At 36.1% G+C, this 24716-nt stretch overlaps 2 protein-coding genes across 3 annotated transcripts in view; one reads left to right on the forward strand and one right to left on the reverse strand.

Annotated features, from left to right (window-relative positions):
• Nucleotides 1-8679, reverse strand: part of LOC126810400 (uncharacterized) — a 36241-nt gene extending 27562 nt beyond the window's left edge. For both annotated transcript variants that reach the window (XM_050535433.2, XM_056098788.1), the window contains exons 1-2: nucleotides 8570-8679; nucleotides 8441-8486 (exon numbers count right to left, since the gene is read on the reverse strand). In XM_050535433.2, coding sequence (XP_050391390.2) covers nucleotides 8441-8486; nucleotides 8570-8626 — 103 coding nt within the window. In that variant the 5' untranslated portion in view covers nucleotides 8627-8679. The remainder of the gene's footprint in view (nucleotides 1-8440; nucleotides 8487-8569) is intronic.
• An 8485-nt stretch (nucleotides 8680-17164) lies between these two features.
• On the forward strand, nucleotides 17165-19475 carry LOC126810348 (uncharacterized). The gene is made up of 2 exons (XM_056099044.1): nucleotides 17165-17245; nucleotides 18387-19475. Exon 2 carries the CDS (start codon nucleotides 18395-18397, stop codon nucleotides 19400-19402), a length of 1008 nt encoding a protein of 335 aa, XP_055955019.1. The 5' UTR covers nucleotides 17165-17245; nucleotides 18387-18394; the 3' UTR covers nucleotides 19403-19475.
• The last annotated feature ends 5241 nt before the right edge of the window (nucleotides 19476-24716 follow it).

Consider the following 24716-nt stretch of genomic DNA (forward strand, 5'->3'; position numbering starts at 1 on the left):
AGACCATAACCAAGGTTCTCACTCAAATATTTGAAACTACCACCAAGATCGGAACCTGCGGCCGCTACACCCAGACTTGCGTCTAAGGCTTCAGCGCTGACCGTGGCGACCCTCTTACTTGTCTCGGCTTCGGGCAGGCCGAGAGGAATTGCTGAGATGGCCGGAGAGGGCTCTATGCTCATTTATGATTAAATCAAGAAATGGTTAATCAAGACTATGTATTTTATCGTACCGACTTTAGTAATGATGATTGAGGCTAGGCCCAAAATTCAATCGCTAAATTCTCGGTTCAGAGTGGCTCAATTTGACTGAAATTTGCAGCAAATTCCCTTTACATCATCTAGTTTTTAACTATTATAGTGAGAACTGTCAGCTCTTTATCTTATCTCCCATAATGTATCTTTAAGTGAGACTTTTTTCAAAAATAAAATATTTCAAAGGAATTAATTATCAACATGTCTTTGATGCTGTAAACAAAAGATGGACCCACATGATCACGAATTTGACAAAAAAATATTCATTATTTGTGTTTGTTAGGTCTATGCCTTTCAACTTATTGTATAGAGGTCGAGACCACCCAAATTGGGTATTTTATACATGATGTCAATTTAAATAAGCACAGCCAATAGATTCAGTTTATTGAGGTGTTAGTAAAATATTGAATTGCTCTGTATGCTTGACGAATCTAAATATTACACATGACAAAGACCACAAGGATTTTTTGATTTAGATTATGTCTGTGCTTCAAATTAAACTAGCTCAAACATGTACCTCAATTATCTACATAGTAGATATAATATCAAATTAATTAATATTCAAGATAATTCATTATATTCAATCTATTGTTAACTATGTTCACCAAGTTGGTCATTTTGTACCATGATAATCAAAACAAAACAACAAATTAACCTAAATCATGACACAAACTGGATTAATGACTGTAACACTGGAATAAATACTGATAAGATTTTTTGTTGGAAGAATAATTATGCTGGTAATTTAAATATATTATATGTATATACTGCAAAAAAAAAAACAATCTGTATATTTGATAACAAATTTTTAAGAGAGTTTTATCAGTTATTTTTTCTACAAACATTATCTAAAAACTGTAACTATTATATAGTATTATTCATTATATACCTACAGTCCTGTATCTAATTAAATAAATTAAGTACACTTATAAACTCTTTACACCTGCCATTTATTTACCTCTACCAATCATTATTTCTCATCAGTACTTAAACCAAAGATTACTACATGTACCTAGAAAAGGAAATTTCATCCAAGATTTAACTAAAACTTTACACCAAATAACATAAAATGAAATTAAAGCCACATGCACCTATATGAGTTGCCAATTCTTTAGAAATACTTAATAATAATAATTTGTATCTTTCAAAGATTCTTTGAAACCATTTTTTTTTTCATCTTGCAAGAACTCAGATTGCACAGGGTATGATGGATGGTATTTAAAAGTTCAATTAATGAGAGTTACAGACGGTCCATAATAGTAGGTCAAACCTTGAATTTTCCGACAGATAAATGTTTCCTGGGTTTTATCAAATATTATTATTAATATTATTTTCTTGGGGAAAGTTAAAAAAACAAATGAAAATGTTAGTAAAGAAATTCACAAGCCCACAAATTGCCACTTCAAAAGATGACAAGTTAAACAGACGGTCCATATTAGTAGGACAAACCTTGCATTTTCGACAGATAAATGTTTCCTGGGTTTTATCAAATATTATTATTATTTTCTTGGGGAAAGTTAAAAAAATTAAAATGTTAGTCAAGAACTTCACAGGCCCACAAATTGCCTCTTCAAAAGATGACAAGTTAAACTAGGTTTTATTTTATTTGGCGGGGTATAAAATATCCTACTAGTGTTTGAATTCTGGTCATACAAACATCAGATTCATGTTTGAAATTCTTCAAATTCACTGGCCTTTTCTCTTCGCTGTTTTTTTTAAAAAAAAAAAACTGGATCAATGTCAGTAAACTCACCAAAAAAATGAACACATAACTAGAAGAGTTGAACAAATACTAGCTTTAAACTATCTGTTATATCTATGTCAGTTAGTACATGTACTACCCACTACCAACAGATATAACCAGTATTTACAGCATACTAGTATATCTATTTTAAATACAAACATTTTAACAATAATAATAATCCTAGCAACATGCAACAGGTATAAGAGCTCACATGAATATTCGAATTCAAATAGTTTTCCACAGTGATTTGGTACAGTATTTGAATTTGATCCAGATTTTGTCACCTTTTGAAATTATCTAACCATTCTAATTCTACAAAATCAAATTCAAAAATAAATAACTAAGCAGATAAATTAAACTATTGACATGAAATATGGACAATATCGAGAAATCTGATCCATAAATTTATTATTTTAACTGAATAGATTATTTGGATAACAATAAAAAATCTGATAAATTTTTTTAAAAATATAAAATAGGAGTTTCAAGATATTCAAATAGAAAGTCAACATTTTTCATGACCACTAACAATGGCGAAAATAGGAGTTTTTCAACATATTCAAATAGAAAGTCAGCATTTGACATGACCACTAACGACGGCAAAAATAGGAGGGTTTCAAGTTTCAACATATTCAAATAGAAAGTCAGCAATTGGCATGACCACTAATGACGGCAAAAATTGGAGTCTAATTTAACATATTGAATTAGAAAGTCAGCCATTGGCATGACCACTAACGACGATGAAAATAGGAGGGTTTAAACATATTCAAATAGAAAGTCAGCATGCGAAAATAAGAGGGTTTCAACTAGAACAACCTTACTTACTATACAACAAGCATATATGTGCGGTACATATATTTAGAGCATGATTGATTTTTCTCATGTAAACCCAATGTCATTAAATGTGTATTATTAGTCTGTTTGGTGAAAGAGAAACATGACGCAATCTTTAAGGAAAAATTAAATTTTCTATTTTGCAGCCAAAAAGCCCCAATATTGCTTAAATATAGAACAGATCTACCAGTGTTAATGTTCAATTAAAAAAATCAGGCAAATTTGCCAGGGCAGCAGCATTCAAACTACTTACTACACAATTCTGTGTAGTATACATGTACTTAAATGTGTACTATGGTAGTATCCCTTATATTTCTCAACTAAACCATTATTATTTTTCTAAACAATGTATATTTATGTTATTCCAATCTTTAAGAACTAAAAAATCATGCTTTTAACATGAAATTAGAAAGAAGCGTGGACTGTGGACAGTTAAATAAGCCAGGCCATCTGTAGGTCATTAATTGAAAATGTGGTGTTCATTTCCATCTGGTTAAAGAAATTCAATCCAAAAAGACCCTGATGAGATTCTGACATGTATAATCTAGAGTTCTACTCACTTCTTTCAAACCAGAACTTTCGACAATCACATGCTTTATTTCAAAGTCTATCCTAACACATGTGTATACTGACAGCTTGAAATAAACTCGTTACTCCCTCCCCCCTACCCCATCTCCAAACTCTGGCAATATGAAACCTTCCAACCCTGACCCGTAATTAGAATTTTCTTATCTTACTGTTACTAATATTAAACTTTATGTAATTGTTACCTGATTGTGTGTTGATAGTTATCCTCTTTTTGTTCTACATAAGACATGCACAAATTTACATACATGTAGTAATTGTTATTTTTCATGGACAGAGCTTTTCAATTATTACTTGAGTTATTCAATTATAACTTGAGCTATTCAATTATTACTTAAGCTATTCAAGTAATACTTAAAAGTCCCAATGAGGCCTTTTAAGCCATAGGAATCACTTGCAAACTACAATATTGTGAAATAAGAATCTTTATTAGGAATATCAGTCCAAAAATGGTTCAATTCCGTTCAGTATATACAAAGATATGTGGATTGAAATTTCAGCGACCTATGCTGCTCGCTATGTAATAAGCTCCCTGCCATTTTGTTGTGCACGAGAATTTAACGATAGGCCTGTTTTAAATCTGATTAAATCCAACCGGGGAGATTATCTAGCTTTGGTATATTGATTGTTTTCTTAAACATACATTATGCAAGAGCTAAATCTGCCTATTACAGGCCTTTCGTAAGACCTAAATTATTAATTAGACATTAATTAACTTATCCAGACCATAATCAACACTCAATCCGATTTGCTGCTCAACGCTCATTGATGATTTAATCCAAAAATGAATTATCGAGACTGTTTTTTATCGTACCAACTTTAGTAATGGTGATCGAGGCTAGGTCTAAAATTCAAAAGCTAAAATCTCTGTTCAGAGTGGATCAATTTGACTGAAATTTTCAGCTAATTCCCTTTACATTATCTAGTTTTTAACTATTATTGTGAGAACTGCCAGTTCTTAATCTAATCTCCCATAATTCCCCTTTAATTAAATTTTAAATAATCAATCTGATAACATATTAGAGTGGATTAAGCCGTGAAAAATTTGGTATTTTAACGACAAATGCCATTAGGCCATTGTTACTTTAAAGGAGGAATCTCAGATATACTTAATAAAACTGTTAAGGATGTGTGCACTAGGAAATCTTTATTTCTATCCCAATCTGTACATGTTTTAAAAAGAATTTCAACGCCCAGATGTCCAGAGCAATTGGAGGTAAGCTTCTTGATTAGCAATCAAAGTGTGGCTGGCTAAACCTGACCAGCAAGTACTATAATTTAGCAGTATATTGCTGGATATCAATTAAATCCTGGCAAACTTTACAAACATTATAGAATAGTCACGTTTATCAGGTCACTCAATGAAAAATTTGAGGCAAGCACTCTACCCCAATAAACAGTTTGGCAATCAGTTTCAAACAGCTCAATATCTTGAGCTGAAAGTTTTGGACATGGTAATTAAAGATGCATTCTTCAAGAGCTAAATCTACCTACTTCAAGTCTTTCTTTTGGCTTCAAATGTTATATTAATTATCAATTAGACATTTATTAACAAGACAAGACCGCAATTAACTCTCTAGACCATTGGAATGATGCTCACACATTTTTAATTGACTGAAACACAACTGCTATTTAATAATTTAATTTAAAAATGGTTAATCAAAATGAAAACAGAGACTACACTATTCTTATTAAAACTTCAAACATTCACAACATGGCTCAGACTAAAGTAATTTGACTGAAATTTTCAATATATTCATTTTTCATTATCTATTTTTAAACTATTATAGAGAGAACTGTCAGCTCTTTATCTAATTCTGACATTATGAAATGAAACAGGGTTTAACTTAACGTCCTACTGTACTGCTCCTACCCGGCTAATGAAGACGGGCTTACATAATGAACCTTAAACCTAATTTTTAACATTTTGGCATTTGATTCACATACATGTACTTGGATGAATTTATTTCATATGAAAATCAAGACTTCTCTTTTAAACACTACATACATGTACCTATATATCTCTTGCACTACCAGCACATACAATAGCAGATTAGATTCTAGCAATACCATAATTGATTAAAAGGAGCTTAAATCTCTTTGATTTCAGTCAGCCCCCCAAAAGGTATCTATTGGTTTGATTGGGCAAATTCTATATACATTTACATGTATAATCAAATTTTGACATGTGGGCTTGTTTACTAATTTTAGTTTAAAGTTTTGGCTTACATTACAACAGTGGCTGCTTTATCAATACAACAAAAACATTCAACGACGACAGTCTGTCATTGCACAAGACATATCAACATATAAAATCTGATGAAATTGATAATTTCATTTTTGAACCAGATCATTTTATACACATCTCAACTTTTCATCATAAACTAAACACTTGATTCCTAATTTATTATTACAGGGTTTTCCCCCTCAAGATACGGTAAAAATATGCATATGATTCCTAGTAATGATTATTCCCAGTACATCTTTAAATGGTAATAAACTATAACACATACTTATCGTAGAACAATTACTGATTTATTTAGGCGACGTTTCGAAGAGTATTCTCTCAACGTTTTCAAGCAAGTACATGTTATAGTTTATTGCTCTATCGAGTTACTAAATGCATCTGAAAGAACATCTTTAATTGGTCTTACACAATTTATTTTTGTTCCAACAAAATATATGTTTATTTACAGATATATGTGTGTAAAATTCTGTCATCATATATCATATAAATCTGCATATCAAATAAAAGCATCCATTTACAAGGATTGTTTATCCTATTTTCCAGATGCCTTTATAAACATGCACAGCACAGAATCTGTTACATTTCATGAAAAGACCAGATTTGATTTTTCCTCCTTATTTAAAATATAAGAACGTTTTTCTTTTAAACTCTCTTTTAAATATTTACTAAATATATAAACTGGCTTTACTGAAGGAAGTTAGTGTTCAAAATGCCGTTATTTATAAAAGATTTCTATTCAAATTCTACAATGTCCATTGAGAAAGATTGCTACATAAAATCTGTGTGTGGTTCAATCTTGTGAATGAAATCAAGAGTTCAGACATCAATGGAAATATAGCTTAAATGTACTGATGAGTAATGATGTGGTTGTGGACAAGGCAATCCTCCTCAATACCTTTCTTGTCTTAGTCATCAAACAAATTGTCTTTTATACTTACACTCATATATATAATTCTTTAGCAAGTTGAAAGATAAACAAGGAAATGTAGAAAAATCATTAATTAAATGACATGTGTACAGTACATATATGTATGTATATTTTAATACATTTTGTAATATACATGTTGTCAGAGTCTGGATAATATACCCTTATCTGAAAACTCGTATCTCACGATTGATAGAATTTCCGAAATCAATTATAATAATAATAATTCTTGATATTTATAGCACAAAAACACTTTTTAATAGTTTCTATTGTGCTTTGAAATTAATGTGAATAAGCTTCGTTTAAAAGCAGGGTCTTGATTTGTTTTTTGAATGTTTCTGTTGACTCTATGGATTGCAGATCCCTAATATTTTTTAGTGTTTCGTTCCACAATGAAGGGGCAGAAAAAGAGAAGGCACGTTTTCCTATTTCTAAATTAAAATTTTGAATACTAAGTTAACTCTTATTGGAGGATCTAAGACATCGATGAGACGCGTGTGGAGTAACTAAATCTATCATATAAGATGGAGCTGTATTTTTCAGTGCTATGTATGTCATCCATAGAATTTTAACCTTTATGCGTTGCTGAGTGGGTTATTATCATTAACAATCACTTTTCTTCATACAAACTGCTAGAAAACAATTTGAAGATAATTTTAAATGGTACTCAATTCTGATAAACAAAGACCAATTATCATGGTTGATCACACTTCATTGAAATGAAATTAACCAATTTTTTAGCCTTCCCGACCCGTACATCACGACCATATGGAACAATCAGGCTTTTAACGGAATAATTAAACATTCTATGGAATAATCAGGCTTTTAACAGAATAATTAAACATTCTATGAACCAGTTTTCTAGCCGTCCCGTACATCACGATCATATGGAATAATCAGGCTTATAACAGAATAATTAAACACTCCATGACATTAGCTGAAATTCTTGGATTTCTCAGAATGTGGTTTCATTCAATGTAGGTGAACTAAACCCAGGCAAATTGTGACTCAGTTTATTTTCATCACATTTAAATGTCTAGACAGATTCTGGTCCACATAGCCTCAAAATTCTTCTCGCCCTAAATATTATTATACAGATACATGCTGTAATATGAATATGTGTATATGACATTTACAGTCTACATGCATATATTGATATATGTAAATATTTCAACAATTTGAAACTGCAACTGATCCAGTGATAGTGATATTTCAGAGACAATATGGAGGATAATGGGATATCCCACACAATAACCTATGGTGACATTATGGGTGGAATATCTATCTATTCAATAATATGTATTATATAGCAGGGTACAACTGTACTAGATTGTTCATCTATTTAATGAAATATTTATAGGCATTTATTGTAAGATATACACATTACTAAGCTTATTGAAACAATGTTATAATTTACAGTGTTTTACAGTTTCAATAACTCCTATGAGTTTATGAAGGAATTAACACTGTCCCTGTTCCCATCAACATCAAACAAACTTGTGTGTACTAATCCTTGAAAATCAAACTATTGTCAGTCGTCCGTCAAAGCTCAAAAGTACATGTAGGTCAGAACATTTGACTCGTTTAGAAGACACAGTGAAAAGGTATAGTTTTTGTTTGACTAGACTACGGTTTGGATGTGAACAACTGAAAACTTCTCGGTTTCCTCAGTTCTAAGCATGCGATATGTGTTGCAAAAAGAAAAGGTACAGCTGGATTTTATAATTGCATGATGTCCATTTATAAAATGAGAAGAGACAGATATAGCGTGTCAGAGCAAACATCAAAGACGTGCAGAACATTCCTAACTCAACACACTGACAAAACTTGTAAACTTTGTAACAACTTACCAGCGACTGGAGATGGCTTTTTTAACACGCACCATCGTTGTTTCCACTGAAAGAAAAAAGAATCCAGAACTAAATACATATCCAGGGGTAAATCCAGACGTAGTAAAACATATTTAGTATAATATTCACCTTCCTTCCGTCCCTATATTTCACTTTCCCCTCCACTACCGTAGTTGTATCGGCCATGTTGGTCCCATGTTCACTGAATAGACTGCTAATAGACGGTTTTGATTGGTCGGCAAGTCCTATAATCGGCGTGTGACTGATATTACTTTGACTTTACATCATGAACATAACTGGTCTGGCCTAACTCTAAAGCACTGCATGAACTTATCTACATTTTGGCCTAGCGTAGGGTCATCTTCATTTTTGGCTTATTTGTATTTATTCTGAATCACCAGCCATCATTTTAAAAACTGTTGTTCAAGGCTGAGAGAATTATTCTTCCAGAAATGATAGCTTTTCTGAGCCGCGTTTTGCGTATAATCCCATACCTCTTTTTATGGTTTGAGTATCTATTTATTAGAAAAAAATTGGTTAGGCTATTGCTTGGATATTTTCGAGGGTCTGAAGTTATTTTTGAAAATAATAATATTCAATATTAATTGCATTTTGGGGAGTGACTGTGCCCCTTTAAAACAAACAATAAGTTGCTTCTCTGGCAAACAATATTGTCTTCCTCTGTCAGGGCGGAATTATATACGGCCATGGCAATATGTCCATGAGCCGTTTTGTTAATCGTTTTGTTACGAAATAAGAGCAAGTCACAGTTGTTGTTTTTTTTTATCCCAACTTTAATTGATTGAACGTGAGAAGGGCCGCCTATCTATCCTCGTGGGTTTTCTCCGGGTCCACCGGTTTCCTTTCAACGTTAAAAATAAAATTGTACCATATAATATGTTAGTCCCGAAATGACATTGTCGAGTGGATGTTAAACATCTCTCTCTCTCTCTAACGCTGAAATAGCTAGGGGCCATCGCTATGTCGATATATCAATCATTAAAGTTATAAGTTTGAGGATGCGACTTCACCCAATGGTCAATAAAAATAATAAAATTAAGACCTGTCTAAGGGGTTGGTTTGGTCAGTTTGTGGGCTACCTTTGTGAAACCGTAAGTCAACTCAGTTCAAACCAAAAGACCCCAAAGTTTAGTTTTGTTGAAGAATTCTATTATTAGTCGACCGATATACCAACCGACACTTAAAACCGAGGTCCCCGTGTACACGTTGACATGCACGTGAGGGGGGGGGGCTATCGCCGTGGAGCCCCCCCCCACCTCCTGCCACTGATTGCATTCGTCACCGATTAAACCACACTGCTTTGATGTCATGTTTATGTCGTCTATTTTATTATATATGTTGAAATTGTACGAACATCTTATTTATGTATCGATTTCACGCGCGTCAGTAATTTCATCCGTTACGTCATGTTACGTCATATTATGAAGATTGTGAGCAAACTGCCTTGTACATGTATGTTTAGTATAAATATTATAGCTCCTGTGTGTATAGAACAGCTATTATGAATATATACGTAATACGAATAGAACATGATTAAGCACTTAGATTATGAAGACACCATTAATATATCAATCCGCAGTCTTCAATTTAACTTTACCCGAAATAACTAAATTCAATCTGCTTGAAAATGAATGTGATCATGATGATATAGCTGAATACAGTTTAGCGCACCAGATTTTGAGAAAGTTATAGGTGAATATATAGTTTAGCGCACCGAATTTTGAGAAAGATAGCCTCACAAATCGTGGAAATACGCCTACACACAACAGCAATGTCCCAACAGCAGCTTATCCGAAAGGTAAACTTGTATGTCGACCAATTAATTTGATGAGGATCTAGGAACCTTTAAGAAATCTAATCAGTAACGAATTCGCTAGCTTTTTCAGACACAAAATATATCTCTGGAATAGGAAAGGAAGTCCCAGATTGGTAAAAATCAAAAGGGTTCACCCTTTCCGATCCCAATGCTTTACACCAAATTTGAAAATCGATAAGGGTTTATCTTCTCACAGTCCTTATGCTTCACGCACAAGAATAAGTTAAAAACGGTAGTCTCTATAATTAGCATTTACAAGGTTTTCGGTAAAACTGCAGAATGGGAGGTCACAGAACGCTTAATATCAATAGAAGTCATCCTCTTATTAACCCAATTCTTCACACCAAATTTTAAAAACTATAGATCCTATCGCGTTTTCAAGCCTTTTCAAGGTGGGGGGGGGGGGGAGGGGCTCCGGATCAGATTGTTGTGGACCGCTGAATATCCAACACTTTCCGTTAATTACTAATAGAGTTATGGCCCTTGTTCCAGTTTGTAGAATCTTATAAACAGAGTTATGGCCCGATCTGCATGAAATTTATGTACATTATTTAAATAAGTAAAACGAAGAAGCCTATTGAATTTTAGCAATGATAATGCCTTATGAGCAGCCAAACAACTTAGCTGCTATGGGCGTATGTTTCGTTGCCTGGCAGTCTATCTATATAAATCAAACGCGCGTTCGCTGAACATAATAACAAGACTATATTAGACTTTAGTTGGAATATTGAATCTTGAAAATGTCTTTTATTCTGAATGAATGAAATGGGCTTTAACGGGCTACCTTCTGTTCCAATCGGAGTCATGTATATATTGGATGTCTTATTCTCAGCAAAGAAATTTAGATTCTACTTTGAACCAATCTGATTAAAACACAGATCCAATTTCGTTTCGTTTTTATAGTTCAAAATTTCGATTTTACTTGTCTTTATGTAGTGTAGGCCATCGAAAGTATAAAAAACGAAACGAAATATAGATCTATATTTTGATTAGATTGACTTTGAACATAACCGTTTAAACTGTACATATGAACCTATGTTATAAAAGCTTAAGAAACAAAAAAGAAAGATTGTATCTATACTAATATTTGTGACTGTCGTTTGTCTGTCTGTTTGTCTCTCTGCTCGGGGTTGGCGGTTACACTAGGCCTGCCCCGAGTCTGAAATTTGGGGTATAGGGGTAGCTCGGACCGGGGAGTAACATAGGTCAGGTGGCGTTAGTCTACCACTTCCGGTTTCGGGGTTATGACCCCCGAGCGAAGCCGTGCATTCTTCTAGTATAAACACATTTAAAATAATATTTTTATTCTGAATTAGATACATGTACACATACATACATACATACATACATACACACATACATACTTATAGGATACATAATGGATAATATACAGACCTTTTTTTAATGAATATTTTAGTGGATATTTTGGTGGAAATATATATAAGGGTATGATAAGGCCTGTACAATGTATATATAATTTCTTGAAGCACGAGCAGAACAGTAGGACGTCAAATCCCATTTCATTTCATTTCTTGAAGCATGAAAGTGGCATTGCCTCTTTAACGAACTTACTATCTGAACAACAGGAAATGGTTACTTACTATTTTCAAGTATATAGGCTACTCCGGAAGTTTTTCGCACGCCCAATCAGGATGCGCTGGTGTTATTCATTTCATCATTGCAACTGAAAAATATGGTTTTTGTACAAGCAATGAAAAATATCACTGATACACGGACTGATCATTATTTATTGTCGTTGCGGTTGCCTATGGACCCGTCCGTCTGTTCGTTCGTTCGTTCGTTCGTTTCTAGAGTTTTACGTCCACTTCCACCAGTTTCACCTAAGGTGATATCGTAGACAAACCGTCCGTCTTTACAATATTCGACTCTTATACACTGAGGGGGTCGGATGACCGAATGGTTAGCACGTGCGCGATGTAGCATAAGGTCTGTCATTGAGTCAACTGGTGTGGTTTCGATTCCACGGTTGTACGTGACAAGGAGCAGGGTCGCCTGTCCAACCTCGTGGGTTTTCTCCGGGTACTCAGGTTTCTTCCTACTGCTAAAGACCCCTATGCGCAAGCGAATTATTGGAATAAAATTGAACCAAGTGTCGAGTGGACGTTAAACGCCATCTCTGTCCCTCCCCCCCTCTCTCTCTCTCTCTCTCTCATACACTGAACACGCATATCTTCGCTTACATCTAGGCTGGAGCCAAGGTGGCTCAGTGAGTAAATGAAATGAAATGGGGTCCTACTGTTCTGCCCCTATACTGGGCTAATTAAGACGGGCATACGCCATACAGTGTGCTATGAGGGAAATTTTGCCCGGGCAGCTGGCACTATCGCCTACTCTTATATCGAATTCCAACTGCCAAGGGATCTTTTACGTGCATTCCAATGTTTACACGAGAAGGTAGCCCGAGATTTTCCAACGTGGTTTTTCAGTGATGCGGGACGGAGGGCGTGACAAGAAACAGAGATTAGTCGTTCGGATGAGACGAAAAATACGTTGTAGTGCATCTGAAAGAACCCATGAAGAGTATTTGGTAATGGCGCTGCCCGGGCATAATTTCCCCAATAGTACACTGTATGACATATAGCCGTTTTCAGGACGTTAAACTTTATTTCTTTTACATGTCCTATTCAGATTTGTGAGACACAAGTCCATACTAAACTTAGGCTGCCCGTCTACAGTTAGCTCCATTTGAGAACAGACACTAAGCTAGCACTCGGCAAACCTCAGCAGATTTCAGTACCCTACATGAAGAGTAACAGAATCTACCGAGGTTTGCCGAGTGACTAAGCTAGTTGACCGACATTTTAAGTCCTAAATCGATGATTTTAGTCGAAAGCACAAAGAAAACTTCGAGAATTTTGTTAAGGATTTATTCTGCTTCCATTTAATACAATTGAAAAAGTTTATTTAGTCTTTGCGTGTATGACAGATGTGAAACGGAGTAGAACCTAATTACAAAAACGTATACTAATTTTTAGATATGGCGGCTCAATCTGTTTCACAGAGGATTACGAAAGTTTTCTAATATCTCTGTAAAAGATGACTACCTTTCACACACGGCGTCAATCATTGGCTCAATGGCGCGTGCATTGTTTACATAAGACGTTACTAGTTCGGGCGGAATGGAGTCTTTTACTCATTTTAATACCCATTTACACTAAATAGGAAATAAATTTTACTTACAAATACGTCAAACGACTTTATTTATTTTTCTAATACGTAAAAAAAATGTTTTAGAATTTAATTTCTCGGAGGAAAAAAGTTAATATTTGTGGCTCATTAAGTCGCATCGATGTCATGCTTATCGGCGATTGTCGCGGCCTAGCGAATATTCACTGCTGATCAGTGTGATGGCGGCTATTTAGGGCAGAGATCTATTCTCGAAATATGAAGTAGATGGATCTCTGTGTGCAGAATGACACATGTCTATCGAATTTCAACATTTTTCATTCATTACTTTTAGAGTTATGACACTTGTTAGTCTTGTGCACGTTTTTAGTGACAGAAGCTATCATCCGATCAGCTTCAAATTTGAATGAATGATTAGTGAAACAAACAATTCTATTCAATTCCAGCAATTTCTATGAATAACTTCCTGAGTTGTTGCCCTTTGTAGAATCTGATGAACACTCCTGTGACATCATTTAGTTCTAGGGTTATTACTCTTGCCCCATTTGTAGAATCTGGTGAAAGTTTGAGCGACAAATATTGGCCTGTAGCTGTATTATATTATAGGATTTAAAAAAGATTTCTACGAGTTTATCACGCCAAATTAACCAAAAATATCTGAACAAATAAAACACATTCCGGAAACACGATAACCAAAGAAAAGAAATTATATAAAAGCGAGTACTAATATCGTGATGTTCTGATTACCAATATAGGTCTATAATATATTTTTTAATAACAACGCCATTTATCTATTAAGTGACGTTAATAGTATAGGTAAATATTGGTATACCACACCAATCCAAAACCCAAGAATGTCATCTCGCCCTGTCATTTGTCAGCTATTCCCTTAAATCGAGAATCCGCGATGGTTGTAAGGTTATAAGGGTTGGACAAGGGTGTTCTCGGTTCGAATCTATAAAAATTGTCGCATTGTGAATCTGTGGGTAATAACAAATAAGGGCTTCATGCTGTATAAGTGGAAATGAAATGAAATGAACTGGGGTTTAACTTCCTACTGTTCTTCGAATGGGCTAATGGAGACGAGCATACGCCACACAGTGTGCTATCAGGGAAATTTTGCCCGGACAAGAGATCTCTTACGTCCCCTGCCAGGCCAGGACGGAAAATCCAGATGAACTGGGATCGAACAGGGAACCTCCAGGTTAGCGAGCCAACGCCTTACTCAATGAACCACCGTGGCTCCTTTATGCCGTATAAGTCCACTGACGGGTTGACAAGATTCTATGACACAATTTATAAAAGGCAATAACTATAAGAAATTATCCGAAAATGTTGCAGTTGTTAATGATAACAATAATCGAAACAAAGAACACCAATTGATCATGCAAATTAATCAATTGGCCGATCGAATGATAACGTTTATCGTTCGAACTATCTCAAGATTCTACAATGGGGACAAGAGCAATAACACTAGAATTACTTAACGAAAACTGACCCCATCGTTTCACTAATCTGATCAATGCGTGTAAATTTCAAGGTGATCGGATGATAACTGTTTTCGAGCTTCACAAGATTCTACAAAGGAGCAAGTGCACCAACACTAGAACTGAACTGATTAACGAAACTTGACCCCATCGTTTCACTAATCAAAGCTCTGCGTGTAAATTTCAAGGTTAATAACTCTAGAAGTAATTCATAGATTTTCTGAAATGTAATAGGATTTTTTGTTCCACTAATCAATTCATGCAAATGTTAAGCTGATCGGTTGATAACTTCTGTTACTAAAGCTACACAAGACTACAAACCTAACAAGGGTCACAACTCTAAGGGTAATAAACACAAAAACATAATATGGAACACAATTACTATTTTAATTTGCTTGAAAACGTTGAGAGAACCCCCAAAGAAACGTTGCTTTATATAGACTAGCGGTTTAAGCCCATATTTGTTCCATATTATGTTTTTGTGTTTATTACGTATGTCAACTCTAATGAATGAAAAATGTTGAAATTCGATACTGTGTCTCACAAATCTGAATAATATAACGACATGGAAATGAAATAAAGTTTAAGGTCCTTAAGATGGGCATAATGGCTGCGGAGGGGCAGTAAAGTTTTTAGGGGGGGGGGGGGGGCACACCCGGCACAGTCTATCGTGGGTATTTTAGAGCTATGGTCGGCAAATTTTAATTCGGGGGGGGGGGGCAAAACATTTTTTCATGGGGGCATTGCCCACACCCATCCCCCTTCTCCCCCCACTGGCTACGAGCCTGCAGTATGCTATGGGGCAAATTATGCCCGGACAGCGGCATTTCCGCCTATACCGTTCATGTGTTCTTTAGATGCACCCCAACGTGTTCTTCGTCTCATCTGAACGACTAACCACTGTTTCTTGTCAGGCCAACGTCCTAGCTGCATCACTGACAAGAGGAAACCACGCTGACAAATCCCCAGAAACGTTCTAGGCCAACACCGGGATCGAACATGGGACCTACGGGTTAGTGAGACTGGGTCAGCACCCTACTGAATGAGCTACCGCGGCTCTTTAATTTCAAGCAGATCGGATGACAACTTTTGTCAATCACAAGGCTTCTTCATCTCACTAAACAATATATGTGAATTTTGAAACGATCGGACGCTATATGTAGTCTGTAAGGGGTTTACAAAAAATTGTTGACGATAGACGGACCGGACCGACGGAAAGGGCGACGACAATATGGGGGTAAAGTGACCAACCAGTTGTATTGACTGAAACACTTCGGGAATTTCTCTTTTAACTTTTCAGTATCAACTAATAAAACACATAAACTGTTGCTTGTATTGGACAAACATTGGTGGGCGGGTGACGGGGTAGTTTTTGATGTTCCACCTCACCTGTCGGACCATGCCGTTCTTGTTCCGGTGGCTAATCGGCCCGATTGAATCAACTGTCAAGTACTTAAAGCTTGAAAAAAGAACACGCGACAAGACACTTCTACTAATTCAATAGTCGTTTGTTTTAAGAAGAAGTGTGAAAAACAAAACACCCAACCTAACGCGTCCAAGCGTTGACGTGATTATCACTTTCTTTATAAACGTATCAAAAATTACCTCCAATTAACAAACTTCATATAAAATAAGGTATCGTTCAAACGTACATCATATTAGTCTTGTCATCTGGAAATACCATTACCCCAAGATATCTCTATCAGGTAAGTCTGCACTATGATGGGTTTTTTTATTGTCGTGGCCATATTTATATGAACACATAGCTCTCATATTTAAAAAAAAATAGACTTATATATTTTTAACGACCCTTTTAATGATTTAAGATTTAAAATATTTAATTAAAACAGCTATGACGTGTATTTCGAATATTTTTTTTAAATCGTTATACATGTAAGATCTTAACGCTTTATATTCCTTTATTGCGTTACGTCAGAAGAAATTTCGAGATCAATTGCCAAATACGCGTATACGTTTATATAACGTTATTTTATTCAAAATAATTGAAAGATACTTCTATTAATTTTCAAAACCAATATATTCAAACCATGTGTTTATTTTGGTAAACAAATTGTTACCTTTAAAGTTTATGTTGGTAAATAATAAATTTCGGTGTGCACGTGCATGAGTTAAAACAGAAGCCAGGTGAAGCGAGACGTAGCGAGTACAATAACCACGTATCAAAGGATTAATTTGGTCTTAAACAATCAGATCCCTGGTTAAGGTCAACTGACAACTCAGACGCTTAAACACAACAAAATCGGAGTTTAGACTTATAAACATCAGAAGCATTATTTTGTAAAAATGGCCAAAGGCCTGCATATAATAATACTTGTAAGTAATAATGGTCATAGGCCTACACATAATGATACTTGTAGGCAAAAACTGATACACAAATCATATGTTTAAAAATATGAAAATTATTTTGAAGTTGTAAAATCAATATTTGGATTTCTAAAATTTTGAATAAACATATATATATAGTATATCGAATTAATACATATTTTTTTGATGTAGATATTGTGACCCGTTTTTCAGTTTGAACTAGAATGGCACGACTTATGCCTTGTTTTTCACAGTTTAAATGTCAAAGAATTTAAGTTTATTAAAATAAGGCTGGTCTAATGAAAGTTGGGCATCCAGCCGGAATAATAAAGATGGTCATATGTCATATATACTGTGCTATGAAATGAAATGGGGAAAAACGACCTACTGTTCTGCTCCGAACTGGGCTAGTAGATGGGCATACACCATACAGTGTGCTATGAGGGGAATTTTGCCCAGACAGCAGCACTACGGCCTACTCTTAAATCGAACTCCAACTGTCAAGGGATCTTTTACGTGCACGCCAATGTGTACACGGGACCTCGGTTTACGTCCCATCCGAACGACTAGACTGCTGTCCTTGTCAGGCCCTCCGTCCTGCACCACTGACAAGGGGGAACCACACCGGAAAATCTGAATGAATTCTCTCGGGCAATGCAGGGATCGAACACCCGACCTCCTGGCTAGCGAGTCAGCGTCTTACCCACTTAGCCACCGTGACCCCCTAGTGTGCTATGAGGGAAATTGTGCCCGGACAGCGGCGCTGCGACCTACTCATATCTCGAATTCCAACTGCCAAGGCGTATTTTATGTGAACGCCGATGTGTAGACGGGACTTCGATTTTCCGTCCTATCAGAACGACTAGATATTCTTGGAATTTTTACGACCGTTTCCAAACTGTAAGGCGGGCAAGGAAAGTGTTACATACCGTTCTGATGAGACAAGCGCAATTCCTTCCTTTATGATTAAACGATTTAAAAGAAATTTTATGATGTTAGATCTGGAGCTTTTGGAACTTTTAGTATATAAATATCACCCGTGTGTGTAGACCAAACGTGTAGGCAAACTTAATATTTTCTGGATTTCGAACGGTCTAAAGGTCTCATGCTGCCTAACTAAATATAATTTAATCCTTTATTTTTTTTCCAGGACTCGAAATGGAAGAAGAAAGCCCAGAAACATTGGTAAATTTTGTGAAAACAGTGACGTCATCGGTTCAGTCGGCTTTGCGGAGTTCAACAACGTCTTGTAAAAAAGCAACAAAGGAACAAAACTACACACGTCGCAGAAGATTCAAGAAAAAATCTGAGGTTACCGAAAAATCTCTTAGAAAAAACCGACAGTATCTTGTTCAGCAGAATTCAATACAGCACATGTATTCAACGGCAATGTTAAATGCTGCTCCGGTGTGCTTCGGTGATAAACGGAGTGCTTTTTTAGGCATAAATTCCCAACAAGAATTATGGTACGATAATGGTGCAGAGTTTGACATACAGTCATGTGAGCAATTCCTCAACGAATATATTCCCAGTTTCGGAAGTCCTAGAGAAAACAGACCCCAGAGTTCTGACATATTTGCTACAGATGACCAGTTACAGTATCAATACTCTAGTTGCATGGTTAACCCACAACAGACGTCTGCTTGGGATTACAGCCTTCCGTCCGAATATTATTCTCCAGAACATTTTCTGCAAGTTACAAACACACAATCATGCCCTACCGTCCAAACTGTGGGCCATGTCTTTGAAAATGCAACTGGAGTCAAGTTGACATGTAATGGCTCAAACATATCATCTTTTCCAGATTGGGAATTCAGAAATGAAAGATTTTCACCAATTCTTGACGATGACAGCTTTAGTGCTGATGCATTTGACGACATCTTTGCTGAAATTGAGTACAATTCAATTGGAAGCTGCACTGAAGGTTCCGAGTCGCCAACAGCAGTCTCTTCTTATTCTGCTGATAGTGAATCGTCAACAGAGACGGCATCTGCTTCTGAAAGCGCATTTTCATTTGCTGTTTCCATTGACGATTTATCGGCACCAGTTTCTCAAATGATAGACCAACATCCACCACAGGCGACATTTCCCAGTAGTTCAGTCGTTGCGTCGCCGGAAATGCAGCCAAAGGATACGCTGCCATCATTTTCCTCAATATTTTTGTGACATTCGTGAAATTGTGAGTGTGTATTATATTGTTATACTAGAATGGACAACATTTATTTATATATTTATTTAACGAAACTTATTAGTAATATATATGTTGTGAGCGTATGTATAAGATACTCAATCTGAATTGTTCATTCGTAAAGATCTATTTGTAAAATTGTGTATGGTGCTAATGTTTGGATAAATTGTAATAGTGCTACGGGCTCCCAACAATTAGATATACATGTACATGTACATGAAGCAATGACCTGAGAGGAAGAAATATAAATGGTATCATACAAAACGGTGTCAAGCAACCCCTAAAATAATAAAGGTCATGCATTATTAACAGCCCCCCCCCCCCCTTTGGTTTCACTTTCATTTTTCACATCGTCTACTGTCAAACAACAGTAGCCAATCTATTTTCACCTATGTTCCAAATAGAGTATTTGACAATTTTTCCATTTAATATAGAGAACAATTTTTGTAATTTACTTATTTATTACATATTCTATACATATCAGAAATCTATAGATATTGCAACCTAGTCATGGTGAGTCAATCTCCGTAATTATTTGTTTTGTTTCATTTTTTTTTAACTGTTAAAATAAATAATTTCATTGTTAATCATGTTATAACTGATTTTTTTTGTATTAAGACACCTGATCTATGAATGAATAAAGATTAATGTCCTACTTTTCTGAACTAACCGGGCTAATGAAAACGGGCATAGGGCTAATAAAAACGGGCATACGGCAAACAGTGTGCCATGTGGGATATTTTTACCCGGGTAGTAATTGAATTTCATGTCAAGGGTTCCTTTAAGTGACCGCCAAAGCGTACGCGGTACTTTGGATTTTCGTACGTGAACGACTAAACGCACTCCCACCTACACCACTGACAAACGAAATCCCATGAACCGATGGAAAGTTCATTTGAAGTTTAATAATCAGCGTCCATCTGGATTTACATTCAGCAGAAAACTCATTCGGCAGTGTCGGAGTTAGATGAAGAGACCCAGGCTATGCTGCTTCTGAGAGAGAGAGACTAACATTTCGTTCAATTTTATTTTATTAATTCGCTTGCACGTAGTGGTCTTTAGCAGTGGAGGAAAACGGAGACAACCCACGAGGTTTGACAGGCGCCCTTACTATAAACATGTACCACCGGGGAATCGAAATCACGCCAAATATCATTATTTCGTGCTTTGAGTGCCCATCCTGTCCCACAACTGGCGAAAAAGGATAAAGCACACGGCCGAGAAACTTTTCTCATAAAAAGTGTTGATTTACAATTTTTTTTATGTAGCTGAGCAGGGGGGGGGGGGGGGGGGTCGACCCCCAACCCCCCTCTGGATCCGCCTCTGCGCCAGTTTACTCAATGACAGACCTTATGATCCAACCTCCACGACTAGAGGAAGATGAAAGCGTTTTAAACAGAATTTCAGCTGACTTTTCGGGCAGACGGGTAAAGTGAAAAAAAAAATTATTTCATCTACTTGGCCAAATAAAGTGCCCGAAATCTAATAAAACACTAATTTTACGGGCTGGAATAGCAGTAAAATGCTTTTGCGGCGTGAAATCTTCCCAAATTTTCTTGGGGGAGGGGGGGGGGGGGTCCATACAAGGTCAGCTCCGCTTCTTCGCCTCTCGAAGAAAACCGACGCTGCTGTCTGTAAACCTGAAATTTTTTGGGGCATTTCTAGTTTTGCTTCCCTAACTGCACGAATTTGTACTGAGTTGACTATGGATTAAAACATTTTGTCTGGAGCCACTCTACTTTGTGCGACATTTTTCAGGCATCGATTATTATTATTGTGAATGCAGCTGCAACAGTCTGATTGGATGGTTGGAATTCAGAATGGGATTTCGGTTACAAAACCATTGGATACTTTTGGAGTTGCTTACACAGGTTAAAATAGCAGAAAACGCATTTGCGGTGGTTAAATTTTCAAATTTTCCTCCCAACGGTCCCGTCTCCGTGGACTGTAAACGATTGATCTTTTGATTGGAATTCGAGCCAGCCATCTTAATTAGCCTATATTAGACTACTTTGAAGTTGCTTTGTTCACGGGCTGAAATGAAATTTGATCTTTGTCTCTTACCGCTCGTTACTTCATTCTGTTATATAGAAGGACAACTCGTGTTTGTCATCACTTCCCGTTTCTTCACGTGCTTGTTACACGTCGCCCGTAGCAATGATCTCTGTGTTAAAATTATATTTGGAATGTATTTAACCAGCTCTATCACATATGTGATAATGACTGGCGCCAATATTGTCCTTTAAGTTTGGTTCCGAATGAGATTTGTTAGAAAATAATTTTTAACAGATTCTTTTCCCTGGTTTCGCTTCAATCTGTTTCACAGAGATCTTCTAATATGTCTGTAACAGATGACTGTTTCGACACGTGACGTCACATCACGCGGCGTCAATCATGCAATCATGGCTCAATAGCGCGTGCATTGTTTACATAAGACGTTACTGATTCGGACTAAATGGTGAATTTTACTTATTTTAATACCCATTTACACTAAGTAGGAAATGATTTTTACCTACAAATAATTCTAACGTCTATTTATTTTTCTAATAAATGAAAAAAATGTTTTAGAATTTAATTTGACGGAAGAAAAAAGTTAATATTTGAGACTCATTAAGTCGCATCGATGTCATCCTTATCAGTGATTGTAGCGGCCTAGCGAAAATTCACCTCTTGATCAGTGTGATTTCGCTTATTAAAGGGCCAATCCCGATAATATTTTGGAGAATTAAATTGCTTCATTTTGTGTTAAAATCCCTTAAAATTCTCTACCTTAGGGCTGGGCAACTAAACCGTCGGTCTTTATCTGGAAATGGGGACCGGTGTCCCAAGCTGTATTATGCAGTTTCTGGATAAAACCAGACTTTTATTTTATAAAATTAATGTTTAGGTGAAATTTACCTTTCGTTATCAAGTACAGCACATGGGTCATTCCTCTAAAGGAACAAGGGTCGATTATCACGTCACACAACGAAAAGATTGACCTAAAATCTTAAAAGGGTTACGTGTCCGGATAAGGAATTTTGACATTCACGTCCAAACAACTCAATATTTTGAGCTGAAATTTGAGGACAAGGTTTACACGCTTTTGAACGCGATTGATTAATGCAACTTTTGAATACTTTCATGGCGAGACAGAAATGTGGTTTAATGTCCCCCAGACACAAATTAGGTAATTTTGGGACTAACATGTTGTTCATCTTTATTTCAATAATACGCTTGCATGTAGGGATTTAACGGGAACATTAACATAAAACCAGCGGCTGCCAGGCAGGATACGTCCACATTTTCGAGAGATGGATAGAGAACAAGCTAAAAAGAAAGTGATTTTCTTACAATCAAGGGCCATAATTCAGGAAATTACAATTCGATATGCGCAAATATCGAAAGGAACCGAGATCTTTGGGTTATAAACTTACATTTCAAGTTTCAACAAAATCGAATAAAAATTGTGACCTCTATAGTGTCCACAACCTTGATATACCATATTTTTACGCTACTTGAGTACGAGGGGCGGCCATTTTGCCTGTAATTTTGGGGCCGATTTTCACGAAATTCGAAATCAGTCGTCCTTAGGGTGTAACGACAATATAATAATACGGTTTTTTAAAACGGATAAAAATTATGACCTCTATAGGGTTCACAAGCAAAAAACGTGATTTTTCGTACAATCAGGGGCCATAATTCAGGAAGTTATGGTCCGATATGCGCGAATATCGACAGGAACCGAGATCTTTGGGTTATAAACTTACATTTCAAGTTTCAACAAAATCAGAAAACCAGCCGCTGCCAGGCAGGATACGCCCACATTTTCGAGAGATGGATAGAGATCAAGCTAACAAGAAAGTGATTTTTCCTACAATCACGGGCCATAATTCTGGAAATTACAATTCGATATGCGGGAATATCGAAAGGAACTGAGATCTTTGTGTTATAAACTTACATTTCAAGTTTCAACAAAATCGGATAAAAATTGCGACCTCTATAGGGTCCACAAACTTGATATGCTATTTGAGAATGAACGGCGGCCATTTTGTCTGTCAATTTTGAGCCGATATTCAAGAAATTCGAACTCAGCCGTCCTTAGGGTGTAATACGCTTTTTTAAATCAGATAAAAATTATGACCTCTATTGGGTCCACAAGCTAAAAACACGATTTTTCGTACAATCAAGGGCCATAATTCAGGAGGTTACAGTCCGATATGCGCAAATATTGAAAGGAACCGAGATCTTTGGGTTATAAACTTACATTTCAAGTTTAAACCAAATCGGATAAAAATTGTGACCTCTACAGTGTTCACATTGTACGAAAAATGTGATTTTTCGTACAATCAGGGGCCATAATCCATGAAGTTACAGTCCGATACATGCCAATATAGGGTGATAAACCTATATTTCAAGTTTCGTTGAAATCGGATAAAAATTGTGACCTGTAGACTGTTCACAAACAATTGTGGATGTCCGGACGGACGGACAGGGGCAACGACAATGGACATGATAGATTTTTATACGCCCACATTTTCATGTGGACGTATAAAAATCTATCATGTCCATGGATATCAACTGCGTGGCAGTGGGAGGAAACCCACGAAGTTCATATCCATGGACATGATAGTTTTTTTTATGTTAATGTTCCCGTAAAACCTATATTATTTTAAGTTACTATGTCTTGGTTTTTAAAATAACGATGTTTGTAATAGCTTTCTCAAACTGAACCCTATCAGCACCTACCCCCGCCAACAAAAACACACAATTCAAGCTTGTCAGAAGCAATAATTCTACAAGTCATCATTTGGTAGGCTTTACATTATGCTTATCTAACAACTAATGCCTGTTAACCCCAAGTGACATATATAAGATAACTTTGCGAGAGATAACAGGACAAAAAGGTGGAACCACTATATATTACAGTTAAATGATATAGTTTTCCAGACAAATCGGGGGGGGGGGGGGGGGAGGGTGTTGGATGGTCGAATGGTTAGCACGTGCGTGCTGTATCATTTAGTCAACTGGTGTGGTTTCGAATCCCCGGTTGTACGTGACAAGGAGTAGAGGTCGCCTGTCCAACCTCATGGTTTTTCTCCGGGTCCTCCGGTTTCCTCCCACAGCTAAAGACCCCTACGCGCAATCAAATTATTGAAATAAAATTAAACCATATGTTAGTCCCGAAATGACCTAGTTTGTGTCGAGTGGACGTTAAACCCCATTTCTCTATCCAGACAAATCGTGTTTCTAACTGACAATAAATATTTCATTTACGATATAAATATGGGCATTCATTTACCCTATGAATAA

The sequence above is a fragment of the Patella vulgata genome, chromosome 2 (genome assembly GCF_932274485.2).
Source record: "Patella vulgata chromosome 2, xgPatVulg1.2, whole genome shotgun sequence".
NCBI lineage: Eukaryota > Metazoa > Mollusca > Gastropoda > Patellidae > Patella > Patella vulgata.

Bases quoted from the DNA above. Each gene is read 5' to 3' on its own strand.
- LOC126810348 (XM_056099044.1), top strand. From the start codon at position 18,395: ATGGAAGAAGAAAGCCCAGAAACATTGGTAAATTTTGTGAAAACAGTG.